This window comes from Lampetra planeri, chromosome 77, assembly GCF_965212315.1.
Source record: "Lampetra planeri chromosome 77, kcLamPlan1.2.h2, whole genome shotgun sequence".
Classification (NCBI taxonomy): domain Eukaryota; kingdom Metazoa; phylum Chordata; class Hyperoartia; order Petromyzontiformes; family Petromyzontidae; genus Lampetra; species Lampetra planeri.
In genome coordinates, this window is record NC_136182.1 from 2,240,599 (window position 1) to 2,258,729 (window position 18,131).

At 55.0% G+C, this 18,131-nt stretch overlaps 1 protein-coding gene across 1 annotated transcript; it reads right to left on the reverse strand.

Annotated features, from left to right (window-relative positions):
* Positions 1 to 97: 97 nt before the first annotated feature.
* On the reverse strand, positions 98 to 17,669 carry LOC144738081 (ubiquitin-conjugating enzyme E2 J1-like). Its single transcript, XM_078620991.1, has 10 exons — positions 17,149 to 17,669; positions 14,498 to 14,571; positions 12,609 to 12,740; positions 10,425 to 10,509; positions 8,012 to 8,117; positions 6,291 to 6,414; positions 5,071 to 5,173; positions 4,598 to 4,668; positions 2,084 to 2,194; positions 98 to 2,035 (listed from the first exon to the last, which is right to left on the reverse strand). Exons 1-10 carry the CDS (start codon positions 17,177 to 17,179, stop codon positions 1,910 to 1,912), a joined length of 963 nt encoding a protein of 320 aa, XP_078477117.1. The 5' UTR covers positions 17,180 to 17,669; the 3' UTR covers positions 98 to 1,909.
* Between the last annotated feature and the right edge of the window lie 462 nt (positions 17,670 to 18,131).

An 18,131-nucleotide genomic window follows, 5' to 3' on the forward strand; every position in this document is an offset into this window, starting at 1 on the left:
TGACGTCACACTTCTCAACCCCCCCCCCCCCTCGTCACACATCGTGACAAATGTCTGACCACCCCCCCCCCCCCCAGGTGCGTGACGTCATTTATGGACGGCCCCGAGGCGCTCGCTAATAGCACTCGCCCCGACGGTCTATACAGCTTTTGTTGCTTTTGAGACTTAAATAGTAATTGGGCCTCAAGCAGTACATGGTGATGTCATTAAATACGCGATTAAGAATGTAGAGAGGGGGAGAATATTAGTGGGATCTGAGACTCGGCGAGATCGGGTCCCGGGGTCTGCAGACTCTGGGAAACCGGGTCTCAAGAGTCTGTAGAATCAGGGAGATCGGGTCTCAGGCTCTAAATACTCAGGGTCTAGAGCCTCAAGCAAACTGTGTGTTCAGGGTATAGAGACTCAGGGTCTAGAGCAGGGGTCGGCAACCAAAACAACAAGAAGAGCCATTTCTTTCCAATTCGGTACAAAATTCAGTATTTCAAGAGCCGCAATGCATCTGAGTACATACTGTACATACGTACATATCGTCAAGAAGCAGCCCGTAAAGAGCCGCATGCGGCTCCGGAGCCGTAGGTTGCCGACCCCTGGTCTAGAGACTCAGGGAGACCGGGTCTCAGGGTCTGAGTCTCTATTGAGACACAAGTGTGTGGAAGTGCTCGCTACGTGAATAATTCAGAAATGATTTCATGATACCAATAATCATACTCATTCACATATACACACGTACACACACAGTCATACACAGACACACTCTCTAACACGACTCGTCACACACATTGTGCGTCACACACACACACCGTGCGTGCGTCACACACACACCGTGCGCGCGTCACACACACACCGTGCGTGCGTCACACACACACACCGTGCGCGCGTCACACACACACACCGTGCGCGCGTCACACACACACACACCGTGCGCGCGTCACACACACACACCGTGCGCGCGTCACACACACACACACCGTGCGCGCGTCACACACACACATCGTGCGCGCGTCACACACACACACCGTGCGTGCGTCACACACACAGAACCGTGCGTGCGTCGCACACACACCGTGCGTGCGTCACACACACACACCGTGCGCGCGTCGCACACACACACCGTGCGTGCGTCACACACACACACAACGTGCGTCACACACACACCGTGCGTCACACACCCACACCCACCGTGCGTGCGTCACACACACCCACCGTGCGTGCGTCACACACACACACACACACACCGTGCGTGCGTCACACACACCGTGCGTCACACACACCGTGCGTGCGTCACACACACACACCGTGCGTGCGTCACACACACACCTTGCGTTACACACACACCGTGGGTCACACACACACCGTGCGTGCGTCACACACACACACACCGTGCGTGCGTTACACACACACACACATCGTGCATGCGTCACACACACACACTGTGCGTGCGTTACACACGCACACCACGCGTGCGTCACACACACACACCACGCATGCGTCACACACACACCACGCATGCGTCACACACACACACATCGTGCGTGCGTCACACACACACGCACACCACGCATGCGTCACACACACGCACACCACGCATGCGTCACACACACACGCACACCACGCATGCGTCACACACACGCACACCACGCATGCGTCACACACACACGCACACCACGCATGCGTCACACACACACGCACACCACGCATGCGTCACACACACACATCGTGCGTGCGTCACACACACACTGTGCGTGCGTCACACACACACTGTGCGTGCGTCACACACACACCGTGTGTGCATCACACACACACACACCACGCATGCATCACACACACATCGTGCGTCACTCTCACACACACACACCGTGCGTGTCACACTCACACACACACCGTGCGTCACACTCACACCACGCATGCATCACACTCCGTATCCGTCGTCGAACGCCCGACCCAGCAGTGCTCTGCGCAGCACCAGGAAGGCGATGGCCACCGCGAGGAGCGCCACCAGTAGGGAGGAGGCCAGCCCCCGCCCCCCCACGGCCCCTCCCCTCGGTCCCCCGCTCCCCGCCTCCTCCCCCACTTCGGCCCCCCTCCCCCCGCGCCCCCCGCTGGGCTGCACTGCTGCTGCTGCTGAAGAGGAGGAGGTGGTGGCGGTAGTGGCCGTGGTGACCACGCGTTGCCGGGGCTCTGTGCTGGCTGGCGACTGTAGCGCGTGAGGATGGGACGGGGGGGGGAGAGATGGAGGGAGAGTGAGCGGGTGGCTGGGCAGGTGGCTGGGCGACTGGGTGGGTGGCTGGGTCAGTGGGTGGGTGGGTGGCTGGGTGGGTGGGTGGATGGGTGGGCGGGTAGCTGGGCGGGTGGGTGACTGGGTTGGTGGCTGGGTGGGTGGCTGGGTCGGTGGCTGGGTGGCTGGGTGGGTGGCTGGGTGGGTGACTGGGTGGGTGGGTGGGCGGGTGGCTGGGTGGGCGGGTGGCTGGGCAGGTGGCTGGGTGACTGGGTGGGTGGGTGGGTGGCTGGGTGGGCGGGTGGCTGGGTGGGTGGGTGGATGGGTGGGCGGATGGCTGGGCAGGCGGGTGGGTGACTGGGTGGGTGGCTGGGTCGGTGGCTGGGTGGGTGGGTGGCTGGGTGGGTGGCTGGGTCGGTGGCTGGGTGGGTGGCTGGGTGGGCGGGTAGCTGGGTGGGTGGCTGGGTCGGTGGGTTGGCGGGTGGCTGGGTGGGCGGGTGGCTAGGTGGGTGGCTAGGTCGGTGGGTTGGCGGGTGGCTGGGTGGGTGGCCGGGTGGGCGGGCGGGTGGCTGGGTGGCCGGGCGGGTGGCTGGGTTGGCGGGTGGCTGGGTGGGTGGCTGGGTGGGCGGGCGGTTGGCTGGATGGGCGGTTGGCTGGCTGGCTGGGTGGGTGACTTTAACGATGTGGTGAACAATGCCATGGGGGGAACGGCCAAATCCAATTGGCTATTACCCTCATGGCGCTTGTAGCCACCACAACGGCCAATGGGTGCTCTGGATGGGTGCGAGAGGCTGACAACCCCTCCACCTTCAATTTAACTACCATGAAAACATGTGCTAAATATCGAACTAAGCTCGTGTGAGAGGCCCCGGGTGGACAGGTGTCTATGACATCCCATGTTGGCGGAGCCAGGAGACTGAATCCGTACCCTCGGAGTTCCTCCAGAAATGGCAAAAAGCCACTGTCGGTGGCCACGTGGAATGTTCGAAAGCTCACTGCGGAAGAGAGGCTGCCACTCCTCTATCGGGAACTGGACTGGTACCGCCTGGATCTCTGCAGTATTCAGGAGGTCTGGTGGACTGGATCTGGCTCCTGCCATCATGAGGGGTGGACAGTCCTCTACTTGGGGCAGGAGACTGCGAAACAACAGGGAGTGGCTCTTCTTCTGAACAAAAGAATGAAGGGGGCGTGGGAGCGTGGTGGTGAGGTGTGGGAAGTTGGAAGCCCCAGGCTACTGTGGGCTCACCTTCCCATTAACCAGAGGCAAGGAGTAGTGGTCGTGTTACTTATGCCCCCATCGAAGATGAACATCAGTGGAGGGATGCAGGCAAGGCCAATGAGTTAGATGCTTTCTATGACCTCCTGTTACAGGTGCAAGCTAAAGTCGCCCCTCGGGATAGAGTCTTCCTGCTGGATGACTTTAATGCCCGTGTGGTTCATGATGCTGGCAACTGGTCTGCAGTGATTGGAAGGCATGGGCCAGATCAGCTCAATAACAATGGTCGGAGGCTGCTAGACTTCTATGCAGTCCATGGGCTTGTAATTACCAACACGCTGTTCTGGCATCGGCGCATCTACACCACATCATGGATGCACGCCGGGTCCAAGCAAAAACATTTACTGGACTATTTAATGATGGGTGTACACCCAGGCTCCCATTAAAAAGCAGTGGCCTGGTTTCAGCTAGATAATGAAAGTTGCAAGCGAGAATTTCATCATCGATTGCAGCTGGGGTTGGCATAGTCCCCCACGCCTCCTGATGCCAAGGGAAAATAAGCGAGGTTTAGGACTGTGACTCAAGCGGCTGCAATGGCTGCTTTGGGTACACGATCCAAACCTCCTCAGAGACCCTGGCTGATGGAGGAGGTGTTCCGGCTGTCTGAGAAAAAGCGACAGGCCCACTCCCACCATCTACAGCTCCAGGTCTTCTCAGCCACGGTCATACCCTCCCTTCTCTATGCTTGCGAAACGTGGACGACCCGAATGGAACATCTGCGCTGGTTAGAAAAATTTAGGCTGACCTGCCTAAGATAAATTCTGGGTTGAACCAGGCTGGATTGTGTGAAGAGTTAACAAATCCTTGAAATATCTGGACAAAGTCCCATCGTTGAGCTCCTCCGACAGACAAGGTTGCGTTGGCTGGGTCATGTAGCCCGCAAACCAAGCCACCTAATGCCCAAACAGCTTTTGTCTTGCCAGATAAAGGGGGCTAAACGGGCACGGCACGGGCTCGAGAACAGATGGAGTGATGTGGTACAAGAGTGGACTTGCCAATGACCATCGATGCCAAGAACAGCCTCTGTGAGTGAGTGAGTGGAAGGCTGAGTGAGTGGGGCAGTGAGTGGGTGAGTGAGTGGGTGGGTGGGTGAGTTTGTGAGTTACCGGTGGACGGAGTCTCTGAGCTCCCGATTCTCCGCTCTCTTCCTGGGGTTCACTTGCAGAAGGGGATGGACCTAACAACAACAAAAACAACTCGCTCACCACTCACTTAATCACTCTCCATGCCACACACCAAGCCACCCAACCACCCAGCCACTCATCAACCAAGCTACCCACCAGGCCACACACCCACTCAGCCACCCACTCACTCAACCACCCACCCACTCAGCCACCCACTCAGCCACCCACCCACTCAGCCATCGACACATCCACCCACCCACTGGCCCACACAACTACCCACCAACTCACCCACTCACTCACTCACCAACCCAACCCTCCACCCACTCACCCACCCCTCCACCCACCTACTTACTCACCCACCCACCCCTCCACCCACTCACCTACCCACCTATATCCACCCACCGTGCACCGTGCGTTACGGGCTCTGTGTGCATCACCACCACAGCCGTGCCCACCTGTGGTAGTGATGCTGCCACTGCTGGCGCTGTCAATACCGCCACCACCACCGCTGCTGCTGCTGCCCTCTGGAGGTTGTGTCCCTGGCCCGGTCGCCTCCGGCTGCAACAACACCGGGAATCACCAGGGGGCAGTCGCAGCAAGGAGCAGTCTCAGCAGGGAGCAGCCCCAGCAGGGGGCAGCAGAGCTCATCACCGCCTCTGCTTTGGCAGCCGAGTTAGTGAGTGGGTGAGTGAGTGTCAGTGTGAGTGGGTGAGTGGGTGAGTGAGTGTCAGTGTGAGTGAGTGGGTGAGTGTCAGTGTGAGTGAGTGGGTGAGTGAGTGTCAGTGTGAGTGAGTGGGTGTCAGTGTGAGTGAGTGGGTGAGTGTGTGTCAGTGTGAGTGAGTAGGTGAGTGTCAGTGTGAGTGAGTGGGTGGGTGGGTGGGTGTCAGTGAGTGGGTGAGTGTGTGTCAGTGTGAGTGAGTGGGTGAGTGAGTGTCAGTGAGTGAGTGGGTGAGTGTCAGTGTGAGTGAGTGGGTGAGTGAGTGTCAGTGTGAGTGAGTGGGTGAGTGTCAGTGTGAGTGAGTGGGTGAGTGAGTGTCAGTGTGAGTGAGTGGGTGTCAGTGTGAGTGAGTGGGTGAGTGTGTGTCAGTGTGAGTGAGTGGGTGAGTGTCAGTGTGAGTGAGTGGGTGAGTGAGTGTCAGTGTGAGTGAGTGGGTGTCAGTGTGAGTGAGTGGGTGAGTGTGTGTCAGTGTGAGTGAGTGGGTGAGTGAGTGTCAGTGAGTGAGTGGGTGAGTGTCAGTGTGAGTGAGTGGGTGAGTGAGTGTCAGTGTGAGTGAGTGGGTGAGCGAGTGTCAGTGTGAGTGGGTGAGCGAGTGAGCGAGCAAGCGAGTGAGTCACCTTGAAGCTGATCTGCCAAGCCAGCTCAAGAGCGAGTTAGCAAGCCAGCGAGTAAGTGAGCGAGCCAACGAATGAGTCACCATGAAGCTAATCTGCTGAGCCAGCTCAAGAGTGAGTTAGCGAGTGAGCCAGAAAGTGAGTGAGCCAGCCAGTGAGCGAGTCACCTTGAAGTTGATCTGCCGAGCCAGCTCAAGAGTGAGTGAGCGAGTGAGCCAGCCAGAAAGTGAGTGAGCCAGCCAGCGAGCGAGTCACCTTGAAGCTGATCTGCTGAGCCAGCTCAAGAGTGAGTGAGCGAGTGGGCCAGCCAGCGAGTGAGCCAGCCAGCGAGCGAGTGAGTCACCTTGAAGCTGATCTGCCGAGCCAGCTCGTGAGCCTCGCTGTCGTCCGGGCTGGGCCCCTCAGCTGCCTCCGGCAGCGCCGCCCTCAAACGCTCCCCACAGCCCTCGCACACAAACTCTCTAGAGCTAGAGGGGGGCACGGGAGGAGGGGGAGGTAAAGAGGGGGGCACAGGGGGGCACGGGGGGGGAGGTAAGGGGGGTGCACGGGGGGGGTGGGGCACAATGGGGTGTGAGAAAAACTACACCAGAACCACCACCACCTCCTCTACAACCTCTGCCACCTTCACCATCATCACCATCATCATGACCATCACCTCCCCCTGCACCACAACCATCACCATCACCACCTTCATCACTACCACCTCCTCCTCCTCTACAACCTCCACCACAACCACCATCATCATCACCACCACCACCACCTCACCACCACTACCCCCAAATTCTCCTCAACCGCTCCCTCCTAACCATCATCCATGACTACATCACCACTTGAACAACAACACCACTATTTTATTATCTCAACCACTATCATCTTATTAACAATTTGTATAATTGTTTAGTGACATCGCTGGATGTTACAGTGCGAGGCCGGCCTGGGAGAGGCACGGCGTGCATGTACTGTGTGATACAGTATGTGTATTCGGTACTACCGGTACTGTGTGGTACAGTACAGGTACAGTGTAATACATGTACGTTGTAGTACAGTGCATGTACTGTGTAGTGCAGTGCATGTACTGTGTAGTACAGTGCATGTACTGTGTAGTACAGGTACTGTGTAGTACATGTACGGTGTAGTACAGGAACTGTGTAGTAAAGCTACTGTGTTGTACATGTATAGAGACAGTGCGTGTGTGGAGACAGTGTGGGTGCAGGGACAGTGCGTGTGTCGAGACAGTGCGCGTGTGGAGGCAGTATGGGTGCAGGGACATTGTGTGGCCCAGTGATTATTACAGGGGTGGAGATTAATAGAGGGCAAGTTATGAGAAGGGGAAAACCATCTGGAAATTTCGGGAGTAGGCTAGAGAGTTCGAGAAAGGGGACATGGCCGAGTGAGGGCCACACCAGGGATAAAAGGAGGCGAGAGGCAGGGTTCAGGGCTGCCGTGGGATCGGGATCGACTGTTTTCACGCTGTCACTGTCTTCCCATCGTCGCTGTCTTCGCTTCGTCGCTGTCTTCGCTTCGTCGCTGTCTTCGCTTCGTCGATGTCTTCGCGTCGTCGCTGCCTTCGCGTCGTAGCCACTTGCCCAAGTTATTTGCGTGTCATCCCTGACCAAGTTATCTCTGTGTCATCCCTGGCCAAGTTATCTGCGTGAAGCGCCCTAATTAAGAAATAAAGAAATCCTCTACAGTTTGTGTTGTCTGAGAGTCATGACCTCCTGCAAGCGGGCGTTCGACACTTCATGTGGCCTTAACGTGCACATAGCCTGGCACAAGCGCCGTGGTGACGTCCCGCCACTTAGCGGCGAATGGCATTTGTTGTTGTTGTGCGTGTATGTATGCAAGTATGTGTGTATGTACGTGTGTATGTACGAGTATGTACGTGTGCGTGTGTACGTGTGCATGTGTACGTGTGCGTGTTTGTACGTGTGTATGTGTGTATGTATGAGTGTGTACGTGTATGTGTGTACGTGTGCATGTTTGTGCGTGTGTACGTGTGTATGTATGAGTGTGTACGTGTACGTGAGCGTGTGTACGTGTTTATGTTTGTGCGTGTGTGCGTACCGTTTGGCGAGCTGTCTCCGCTCCTCCGCTGAGTAGTCCAGGGAGCCGATGGCTCCCTCCCCCTTGGTCGGCATGAACCCAATCAGAGCGAGCAGCGCTGTGCGGACTGCACACACCACGCGCACACACACAGATCCATACACACAGATACATACAGATACACAGAGATACACACACGGATACATACACACAGATACATACACACTCACAGATACATACACACAGAGATACATACGCAGATACAGATTCATACACATAAATACACACAGGTACACACACCCACAGATACATACACACACATACACACAGGTACACACACATATACACAGGTACACACACAAACACAGATACACACAGGTATACATACAAACACAGATACACACACACAGATACATAAACAAACAGATACACCTATACCCGCAATTCACCACTAAGTGATGGTGACGTCACCACGGCGCCTGTGCCAGGCCAGGTGCACTTTGACGCCACAAAGTGTCGAAGGCTCGCTGACAGGAGGTCAGGGGCCATCCATTTAGTACATACGCATGGAGGGGGGGGGGTTAACCCAAATGCGTACGCTTGCGCATGGGACGTCTACTGACAATGTACGTAGGCATAGGAAACGAGGTGGGGGGGGGGGGGTGAAGCCTTGATAATAATTTGTCTACATTGGCCTTCAAATGAGTTAGATAGTCCGGCGGTGGACTATGTTTGCTTAAACACGTTAAAATTATTAATCCTTGATCGTTTCTGCGTGGATTAAATATCGGCCGTTATATAGGATTCGGGGGGGGGGGGGTGTCAAGTGTACATACCCAGGAGGGGGAGGGGTGTAAAAAGTACGCGTGCGTACAGGGAGGGGGGGAGGGGTCAAGTTTTGACAGGCTTTTGCGTACCTACTAAATGGATGGCCCCTCATGGGACAGACCCAGGTGCCATGGGTTGACTGACTGAGATGACTGGCCGATACACCACCTGTGCCCCTTACTTTGCAAACTTTCTGTGCTTTAGCCGCCCGATGCTCTGCTCAATGTTGTGAGCATTGTTCCTCTGCCCTCAGTTGTTGTTGGAGGGCGACTGCCTCCAACTGCCCGGTAGCATCCTTCACGAGCCTCCTCCACAGAAGCCGATCTTGACACCGCTGGTACCAGTCATCGGCAAGTCCACTAAGCTCCACATCCTCTTGTACCACATCACTCCATTTCTTCTCTAGCCCGTTCCATGCCTGCTTAACCCCCTCTCTCCGGCTGTACAAAGGTTGTTTAGGCATGCGGTGGCTGGGCATGCAGGCTGCATGACCCAGCCAACGCAGCCTTGCCTGCCGGAAGAGCTCACCGATGGGACTTTGTCCACATCTTTAAAGGATTTGTGAGCTCCTCAAACAAACCAGCCTGGTTAAACCCAGGATGGATCGTAGGCAGGCCAGCCTAAATGTTTCTAACTGGCGAAGATGTTCCATTAGGGGAGCGACAGACCAGGTAGCTTGCACACAGTATTACACAACCGATGAAAAGATAATGTCGCTTGCGTGATTCTGAGTGAGGCCTCTGCTGTCAAACCGGAGCCTGTCATGAGCACACTGCCCAGGTATGGGAAACTCTCCACTCTCTCCACAACTGCCCTATCACCAATTGGGAGTTGTGGAGGTGGAGTGTCTGATGGTACAAAATACCCAGACAGGTGCTTAGTTTTGGTGGGGGTGATGGTAAGGCCCCACACCTCTTAGTGGCAAGCTCCAGGAGTGCTTCCAACTCCTCCTCTGAGTGAGCAGCAATCACCAGATCATCATACTCAGATATACATACATATTACAGATACACACACACAAAGACACACGAAGATATGCATATGTATCTAAATCCATGTATACTACACACAAACCATGCTTGAGTGGGTGAGTGAGTAGGTGAGTGGGTGGGTGAGTGGGTGGGTGGGTGAGTGGGTGGGTTGGTGAGTGAGTGGGTGAGTGGGTTGGTGAGTAAGTAGATGGGTGGTTGGGTGAGTGAGTAGGTGAGTAGATGGGTGGGTGGGTGAGTGGGTGGGTGAGTTGGTAGGTTGGTGAGTGAGTGGGTGAGTGGGTTGGTGAGTAAGTGGATGGGTGGGTGGGTGAGTAGGTGGGTGAGTTGGTGGGTTGGTGAGTGAGTGGGTGAGTTGGTGAGTCAGTAGATGGGTGGTTGGGTGAGTGAGTAGGTGAGTAGATGGGTGGGTGAGTGGTTTGGTAAGTGGATGGGTGGGTGGGTGAGTAGGTGAGTGGGTGGGTGAGCGAGGTGAATTGATGAGTGAGTGGGTGGGTGAGTGAGTAGGTGAGTGGGTGAGTGAGGTGAGTTGGTGAGTGGGTGAGTGAGTGAGGTGAGTTGATGAGTGGGTGGGTGAGTGAGGTAAGTTGATGAGTGAGTGGGTGAGTGAGTCTCACTGCTCCATGAAGGTTGCCAGGTCTCGGGGTGGTGGCCAGAAATGCTAAGGCAGATTTTCTTCCCGACCTCAAACCTCCCGCTCGCCTGTACAGAGATGTACACACACAGAGACAACAACAACAACCGCCATTCGCCACTAAGTGGCGGTGACGTCACCACGACGCTTGTGCCAGGCCATGTGCACCTTGAGGCCACGTGAAGTGTCGAACGCCCGCTGGCAGGAGGTCACGGGGCAGACCCAGGTGCCACGGGTCGATTGACTGAGATGACTGGCTGATGCACCACCTGTGCCCCCTACTGTGCCAACTTGCTGTGCTTTAGCCACCCGGCGCTCCGCTCGTTGTTGTGAGCGTCGCTCCTCCGCCCTCCGTTGTTGTTGGAGGGCGACTGCCTCCAACTGCCCAATAGCGTCCTTCACGAGCCTCCTCCACAGAGGCTGATCTTGACACCGCTGGTACCAGTCATCGGCAAGTCCACTCAGCTCCACGTCCTTCTGTACCACATCACTCCATCTCTTCTCTAGCCCGTGCCGTGCCCGTTTAGCCCCCTCGATCCGGCCGAACAAAAGCTGTTTAGGCATGCGGTGGCTGGGCATGCGGGATACATGACCCAGCCAACGCAGCCTTGCCTGCCGGAGGAGCTCACCGATGGGACTTTGCCCAGATCTTTCAGGGATTTGTGAGCTCCGCTCGTTGTTGTGAGCGTCGCTCCTCCGCCCTCCGTTGTTGTTGGAGGGCGACTGCCTCCAACTGCCCAATAGCGTCCTTCACGAGCCTCCTCCACAGAGGCTGATCTTGACACCGCTGGTACCAGTCATCGGCAAGTCCACTCAGCTCCACGTCCTCCTGTACCACATCACTCCATCTCTTCTCTAGCCCGTGCCGTGCCCGTTTAGCCCCCTCGATCCCGCCGAACAAAAGCTGTTTAGGCATGCGGTGGCTGGGCATGCGGGCTACATGACCCAGCCAACGCAGCCTTGCCTGCCGGAGGAGCTCACCGATGGGACTTTGCCCAGATCTTTCAGGGATTTGTGAGCTCGTCACACAATCCAGCCTGGTTAAACCCAGGATGGATCGTAGGCAGGCAAGCCTAAATGTTTCCAACCGGCGAAGATGCTCCATTAGGGGGGTCCACGTTTCGTAAGCGTAGAGAAGGGAGGGAATGACTGTGGCCGAGAAGACCCGAAGCTTCGTGCGGAGCGACAGACCAGGTAGCTTCCACACAGCTTTACGCAACCGATGAAAAGTTAATGCCGCTCGACTGATTCGGAGTCAGACCTCTGCTGTTAAACCGGAGCCGGTCATGAGCACACTGCCCAAGTATGGGAAACTCTCCACTCTCTCCCACAAGTAGACACACACAGGTAGACACACACAGATAGACACACACAGGGAGTCATACGCAGGTCATCACACACCAAGGCCATAATCATAATATTTCTTGGGGGGGCCACATCGCCCCAAATATTCAAATATGCTCAAAATGTCCCCCCCAAAAAATGTATATAAAATAGATTTCTGTTCATATTATTGTGCCATTATATACAATGAAACAAGAAAATGTAAAAAAAGAAAAAACAGAGCAATGTAATACAATACACTATTAAACATTATTGTAAAAAAAAAAGTCCATCCTATGTGTTAGTGAATTTTTTGAAATTTTCGGCAGGAAATGGCAGGAAATTCGTTTTCAAACCTAGATTTTTTTCTGGGGGGGGACACCTTGACCCCCTGGAAGATTTGCTCCCCCCCAATGTTGGCTCAATGGCTACGGCCTTGTCACAAAGATAAAGATCCCCGTATAGCCTTAACAGACTGTAGGGGCAAGTGCTGTTAGCGAGCACCTATGAAGGCCGGCACGGCACACGAGGGGGTGGGTGGCCAACACCACGCGCGGCCGCCTTTGTCTCCCTAGTGGCAATGTTTACACATCGCACCAGGTACTCATTTGAGGCCGAGTCGACCTAGGGGAGGCCCAGGACCGGTTCAGATAATCGTCACTGGTGTTGGCCATGAGAGGGAATCGAACCCGGGTGGCCAGGTTTGTAGCGCAGCGCGCTAACCACTACACCACCGCTCCCCCCAATGTTGACTCAATGGCTACGGCCTTGTCAGACACACGTAGACACACACAGGTCGACATATACAGACAGAAAGGCAGATTCACCCGGTGCGTTCCCCCACCGTGAGCATGATAATGCTGGGCGGCCGCATGGGGTACTCTGGGGGCAGGATGATGCGGCCGTGGTATATGCCGCCCTCGAAGTCCGAGTCCGGGGGTCCCCTCACCGAGAAGTGCCACTCAAACAGATTATCCTGCCTCGCCCGGACACGCGGGGACACGCGGGGAGACAGGGGGAGACAGCAGGAGGCACAGTGACACGCGGAGAGACACAGGGAGACACAGGGAGACAGGGGGAGACACAGAAAGACACAGGGAGACGCAGGGACACGCAGGGACACGCAGGGACACACAAGGAGACAGGGGGAGATGCAGGGACACGCAGGGAGACAGGGGGACATCAGCACCAACACCACCACCATCACCCACCATCATCACCACAATCATTTACCACCACCATCATCATCATCAACAACCGCAATTCGCCACTAAGTGGCGGTGACGTCAAGGTGCAAATGGCCTGGCACAAACCATCATCATCACCACCGCCAACACCACCACCACCATCATCGTCCTCTGAGACGACGACGATGATGACGATGACCCACAGATCCCGCCAGGAGGAGTAGGACAAACCACAGACACGGAGCACAAAGGCCGCAGAGAGATGTCCACTACCAACTACGGCGGACTGTCGATTGTCAGCGTGCCCTTTATCCGACTTGCAGATTAACCGCGGACCCTTGAGATTTTGACACGTATTAATAACCCGTGGGATTTTCCGTTGAGCCAAAATCAATAACCTGAACACAGTTATGCAACGCTGTTATCCTCAGAAGCGATCATTACAAGTCACACACGGTGCTTAAACCGAACAAATACGCTGCTGCTCCGATTAATCCGAAATTCACGTGATCGCCTCCACAGTACAGTAGGTGCCAGTGGGTGGCTGAGTTTAATTGATGTTGATTGGCTGTGGATCTGCTATCATCCACTCAGTGGGCTGAGTTTTATTGATGTCTGATTGGCTGTAGCTCTGCAATCATCCACTCAGTGGGATGAGTTTGATTGATGTCTGATTGGCTGTAGCTCTGCTATCATCCACTCAGTGGGATGAGTTTGATTGATGTCTGATTGGCTGTAGCTCTGCTATCATCCACTCAGTGGGATGAGTTTGATTGATGTCTGATTGGCTATAGCTCTGCTATCATCCACTCAGTGGGCTGAGTTTTATTGATGTCTGATAGGCTGTAGCTATGCTATCATCCACTCAGTGGGTGGAGCCTTCTTGCGCAGGGAAGTGTTATTATCACCGAGAAGGCGCATCGATTGGTCGGTCGTTCGTATTCGTACTCAATTTTCTCAACTCGAACATAATTTAACACCGAACGTTAGTGGTTTTAGGCATAGTGGATCCGAGGAAAATGGTTATGTTCATTGGATTATCCGCGATTTTGAATTATCCGCGGGCATCCATCCTCCCCTTCATTAGTGCCGATAATCGAGAGTCCGACCGCGTTACCTAAGCTCTGTCTTGCTCTACGTGCGAGCGAAGGCGTTATCGGTCCGATTAACCGGAGTTGCTTTATCCGCGTGGGAGAGGACGCCTGAGTACCCGGTGAGAACCCGTGCCTCATGTGAGAAGTGGGGGTGGGGGGGAACACTATTCTACTACACCACTATACTAATATTCACTACGATACACTACACAATACACTCCACTATACACAATACTGCTATACACCACACTATATTGAATTGAAAAATAATTTCTTTAGAACTCCTTGTTGTTGTGTTTCATTTGTTGTCCGTCCACCCCACGCACTCCGATTGGCCACGGTCAGCTACGTGAGGTGGTGCGATAGAAGTTCCAACACATGTCAAGCGTAGCCACCGCACGCCTGTGTTGTACTGCACTCGTGTGCCCCCCCTTCCCCACGCCCCAAGTCACCTCGAGTGGCTGAGCAAAGTAGTGCTGAGTGGGCTCCCTCAGCTCCTGCGCCTCCTTCATCAGTCGCTTCACGGCTGAGATGGGCGGGGAGGGACATGGAGAGACACGCGGAGACAAGGGGAGACACAGAGAAAGAAGGGGAGACACCAGGTTACAGAGAGACAAGGAGAGACGCTGGGAGACACAGGGAGACACACAGAGACATGGTTACAGAGGGAGACACAGAGAGACGGAGAGACAAGGCGAGACACAGAGAGACATGGGGAAACACAGAGAGATACGGGGAGACACAGAGACACGGGGAGACACAGACACAGGGAGACAGAGAGACATGGTTACAAAGGGAGACACAGAGAGACGGAGAGACAAGGCGAGACACAGAGAGACACAGAGAAAGAAGGGGAGACACCAGGTTACAGAGAGACAAGGAAAGACGCGGGGAGACACAGGGAGACACAGGGAGACACACAGAGACATGGTTACAGAGGGAGACACAGAGAGACGGAGAGACAAGGCGAGACACAGAGAGACATGGGGAAACACAGAGAGACACGGAGAGACACGGGGAGACACAGAGAGACATGGTTACAGAGGGAGACACAGAGAGACGGAGAGACAAGGCGAGACACAGAGAGACATGGGGAAACACAGAGGGACACGGGGAGACAGAAAAACACAGGGAACACAGGCAGACACAGATAGACACAGGGAGACACAGAGAGACACAGAGAGACAAGGCGAGACACAGAGAGACATGGGGAAACACAGAGAGACACGGGGAGACACAGAGACACAGGGAGACACAGGTAGACACAGAGAGACAAGGTTACAGAGGGAGACACAGAGAGACACGGGGAGACACAGAGAGACACAGAGGGACACGAGGAGAGACAGAGAGATACAGGGAGACACAGAGAGACACGGGGAGACAGAGAGACACGGGGAGACACAGGGATACACAGGGAGACATGGGGAGACATAGAGAGACACAGAGAGACACAGGGAGACACAGAGAGACACACAGAGACATTGGGAGACATAGAGAGACAGAGAGACACAGGGAGACACAGAGAGACACAGAGAGACACGGGGAGACACAGGGAGACACAGAGAGACACAGAGAGACAAGGTTACAGAGGGAGACACAGGCAGACACACAGTGTGATACATTCTATGTATCACACAGACTGAAGGGGCAAGCGCTGTTAGTGAGCTGCACCAATGAGGGTCGGCACGGCACACGAGGGGGTGGGGTAGCCAGCTCCACGCCCGGCCACCTTTGTCTCCCTAGTACAGCACTGCTGTTTCACACTGCACCAGGTACTCATTTAGGGCTGAGTTGACCGAGGGGAGGCCCAGAACCGGTTGAGATGATGGCTGTCGCTGGTTCGTAGCGTGACCCGCTAACCGTGAACGCAACACACACTCACGTTGAGTAACATCATCACCATCATCACCCGCATCACCATCACCCCCATCACCACCACCATCATCACCCCAATAACTACCACCACCATCATCACACTCATCATCCCCATCATCACCCCAATACTACCACCACCATCACCACCATCACTACCATCATCACCACCATCACTACCACCATCACCACCACACTCACTACCATCATCAACATCATCACCCCCATTACTACCACCACCATCACCACCATCACCCCCATCACCACCACCATCACTACCATCATCACCCGCATCACCATCACCCCCATCACCATCATCACCATCACCCCCATCACCACCACCATCATTCACCCCATAACCACCACCACCATCATCACACTCATCATCCCCGTCATCACCCCCAATACTACCACCATCACCCCCATCACCACCACCACCATCACTACCATCATCACCATCATCACCCCCCATTACTACCACCCCCATCACCACCACCACCCTCATTACTACCACCACCATCACCCCCATCACCACCACCATCACTACCATCATCACCCGCATCATCATCATCATCACCATCACCCCCATCACCACCACCACCATCACCACCATCACCACCACCATCATCACCACCATCATCACCCCCATCATCACCCGCATCACCATCATCATCACCCCCATTACCACCACCCCCCATCACCACCACCACCACCATCACCACCATCACCACCACCATCACCACCACCATCATCACCACCATAATCACCCCCATCATCACCCGCATCACCATCATCATCACCATCACCCCCATCACCACCACCACCCCCCATCACCACCACCACCCCCATCACCACCACCATCATTACCCCCATTACTACCACATCACCCCCATCCCCATCACAACCACCACCCCCATCACCACTACAACCCACATCACCACCACCATCACCACCACCCCCATCACCACCCCCATCAGCACCCCCATCCCCACCCCCCCATCATCATCACCACCACCCCCATCAGCACCATCACCACCACCATCCCCCCCCCCATCACCATCACCCCCATCAGCAACCACCCCCATCACCACCCCCCCCCCCATCACCACCACCACAACCACCACAACCACCGCCACCCCCATCACCACCCCCACCACCCCCATCACCACCACCACCCCCCCCATCAGCACCACCCCCATCACCACCACCATCCCCACCCCCCCATCACCACCTGGGCTCCTCAGGCTGTAGCGGCTCTCCATGATCTCCTCCGCCTCCTCCTCGAAACTCTTCGCAAGGAGCCGTGACGCTCCAGACTACAACACAGCTGGTTGTGGTGGTGGTAGTGTGGTGGTGGTGGTTGTAGTTGTGATGTTTAGGGGGTCGTAGTGGTGATGGTAGTGTGGTGGTTGTGTAGTGGTGGTGGTTTAGATGGTTGTGGTGGTGGATGTGATGGTATTGTGGTGGTAGTAGTGGTGGTGGTAGTGGTAGCAGTGGTAGTAGTGGTGGTGGTGGTAGTAGTGTGGTGGTGGTAGTGGTGGTAATGTGGTGGTTTAGGGGTAGTGGTGGTTGTGATGGTTGTGGTGGTTGTGATGGTTGTGGTGGTTGTAGTGGTGGTGTTTGTTGTAGTGGTTGTGGTGGTTGACGTGGTGATGGTATGGTGGTGGTGGTTGTTGTAGTGGTGGTGGTTGACGTGGCCTTTCCCGATGACGGAGCCGGCGGGGTCCTCGCGGCGCCGAGGTGGCCGCGGCGTGCGCCTGAAAAGAAGAAATTATTAAATAACTCGAACGCATAAATTAATTAAATTAATAAATTTTGATAATGATGTGGCAGAATGTGACCTGTTTAACATAAATAAGTTCGGACGTTGCGGCTTTGTTATTGTTATACAGGGGGGGGGGGGGGGGGCAAAAGTAAGGACATATAGTTTGTTATTGTTATAACAAACCTATGTTGAAGCTCACAGTGACCACACTATGGGAGCCTCAGTGATTAACAGTGGACCCTATGGAAACCTCAGTGATTAACAATCAGACCCTACAGGAGCCTCACTGATTAACATTGAACCCGATGGGAGTTTTAGTGATGAATACTGAACCCCATAAGAGTCTCACTGATTAACAATGAACCCTATGGGAGCCTCAGTGATTAACATTGAACCCTATGGGATCCTCAGTGATTAACATTGAACCCTATGGGAGCCTCAGTGATTAA

What these genes read in the sequence shown, in the direction of transcription:
- LOC144738081 (XM_078620991.1), bottom strand. Translation starts at nt 17,179, where the DNA reads ATGGAGAGCCGCTACAGCCTGAGGAGCCCAG. An exon ending in ACTTTGCTCAGCCACTCGAG is followed by an intron (nt 12,741 to 14,497) that starts GTGACTTGGGGC and finishes CGGGCGAGGCAG; the next exon opens with GATAATCTGTTTGAGTGGCA. An exon ending in CCAGCATTATCATGCTCACG is followed by an intron (nt 10,510 to 12,608) that starts GTGGGGGAACGC and finishes ATCTCTGTACAG; the next exon opens with GCGAGCGGGAGGTTTGAGGT.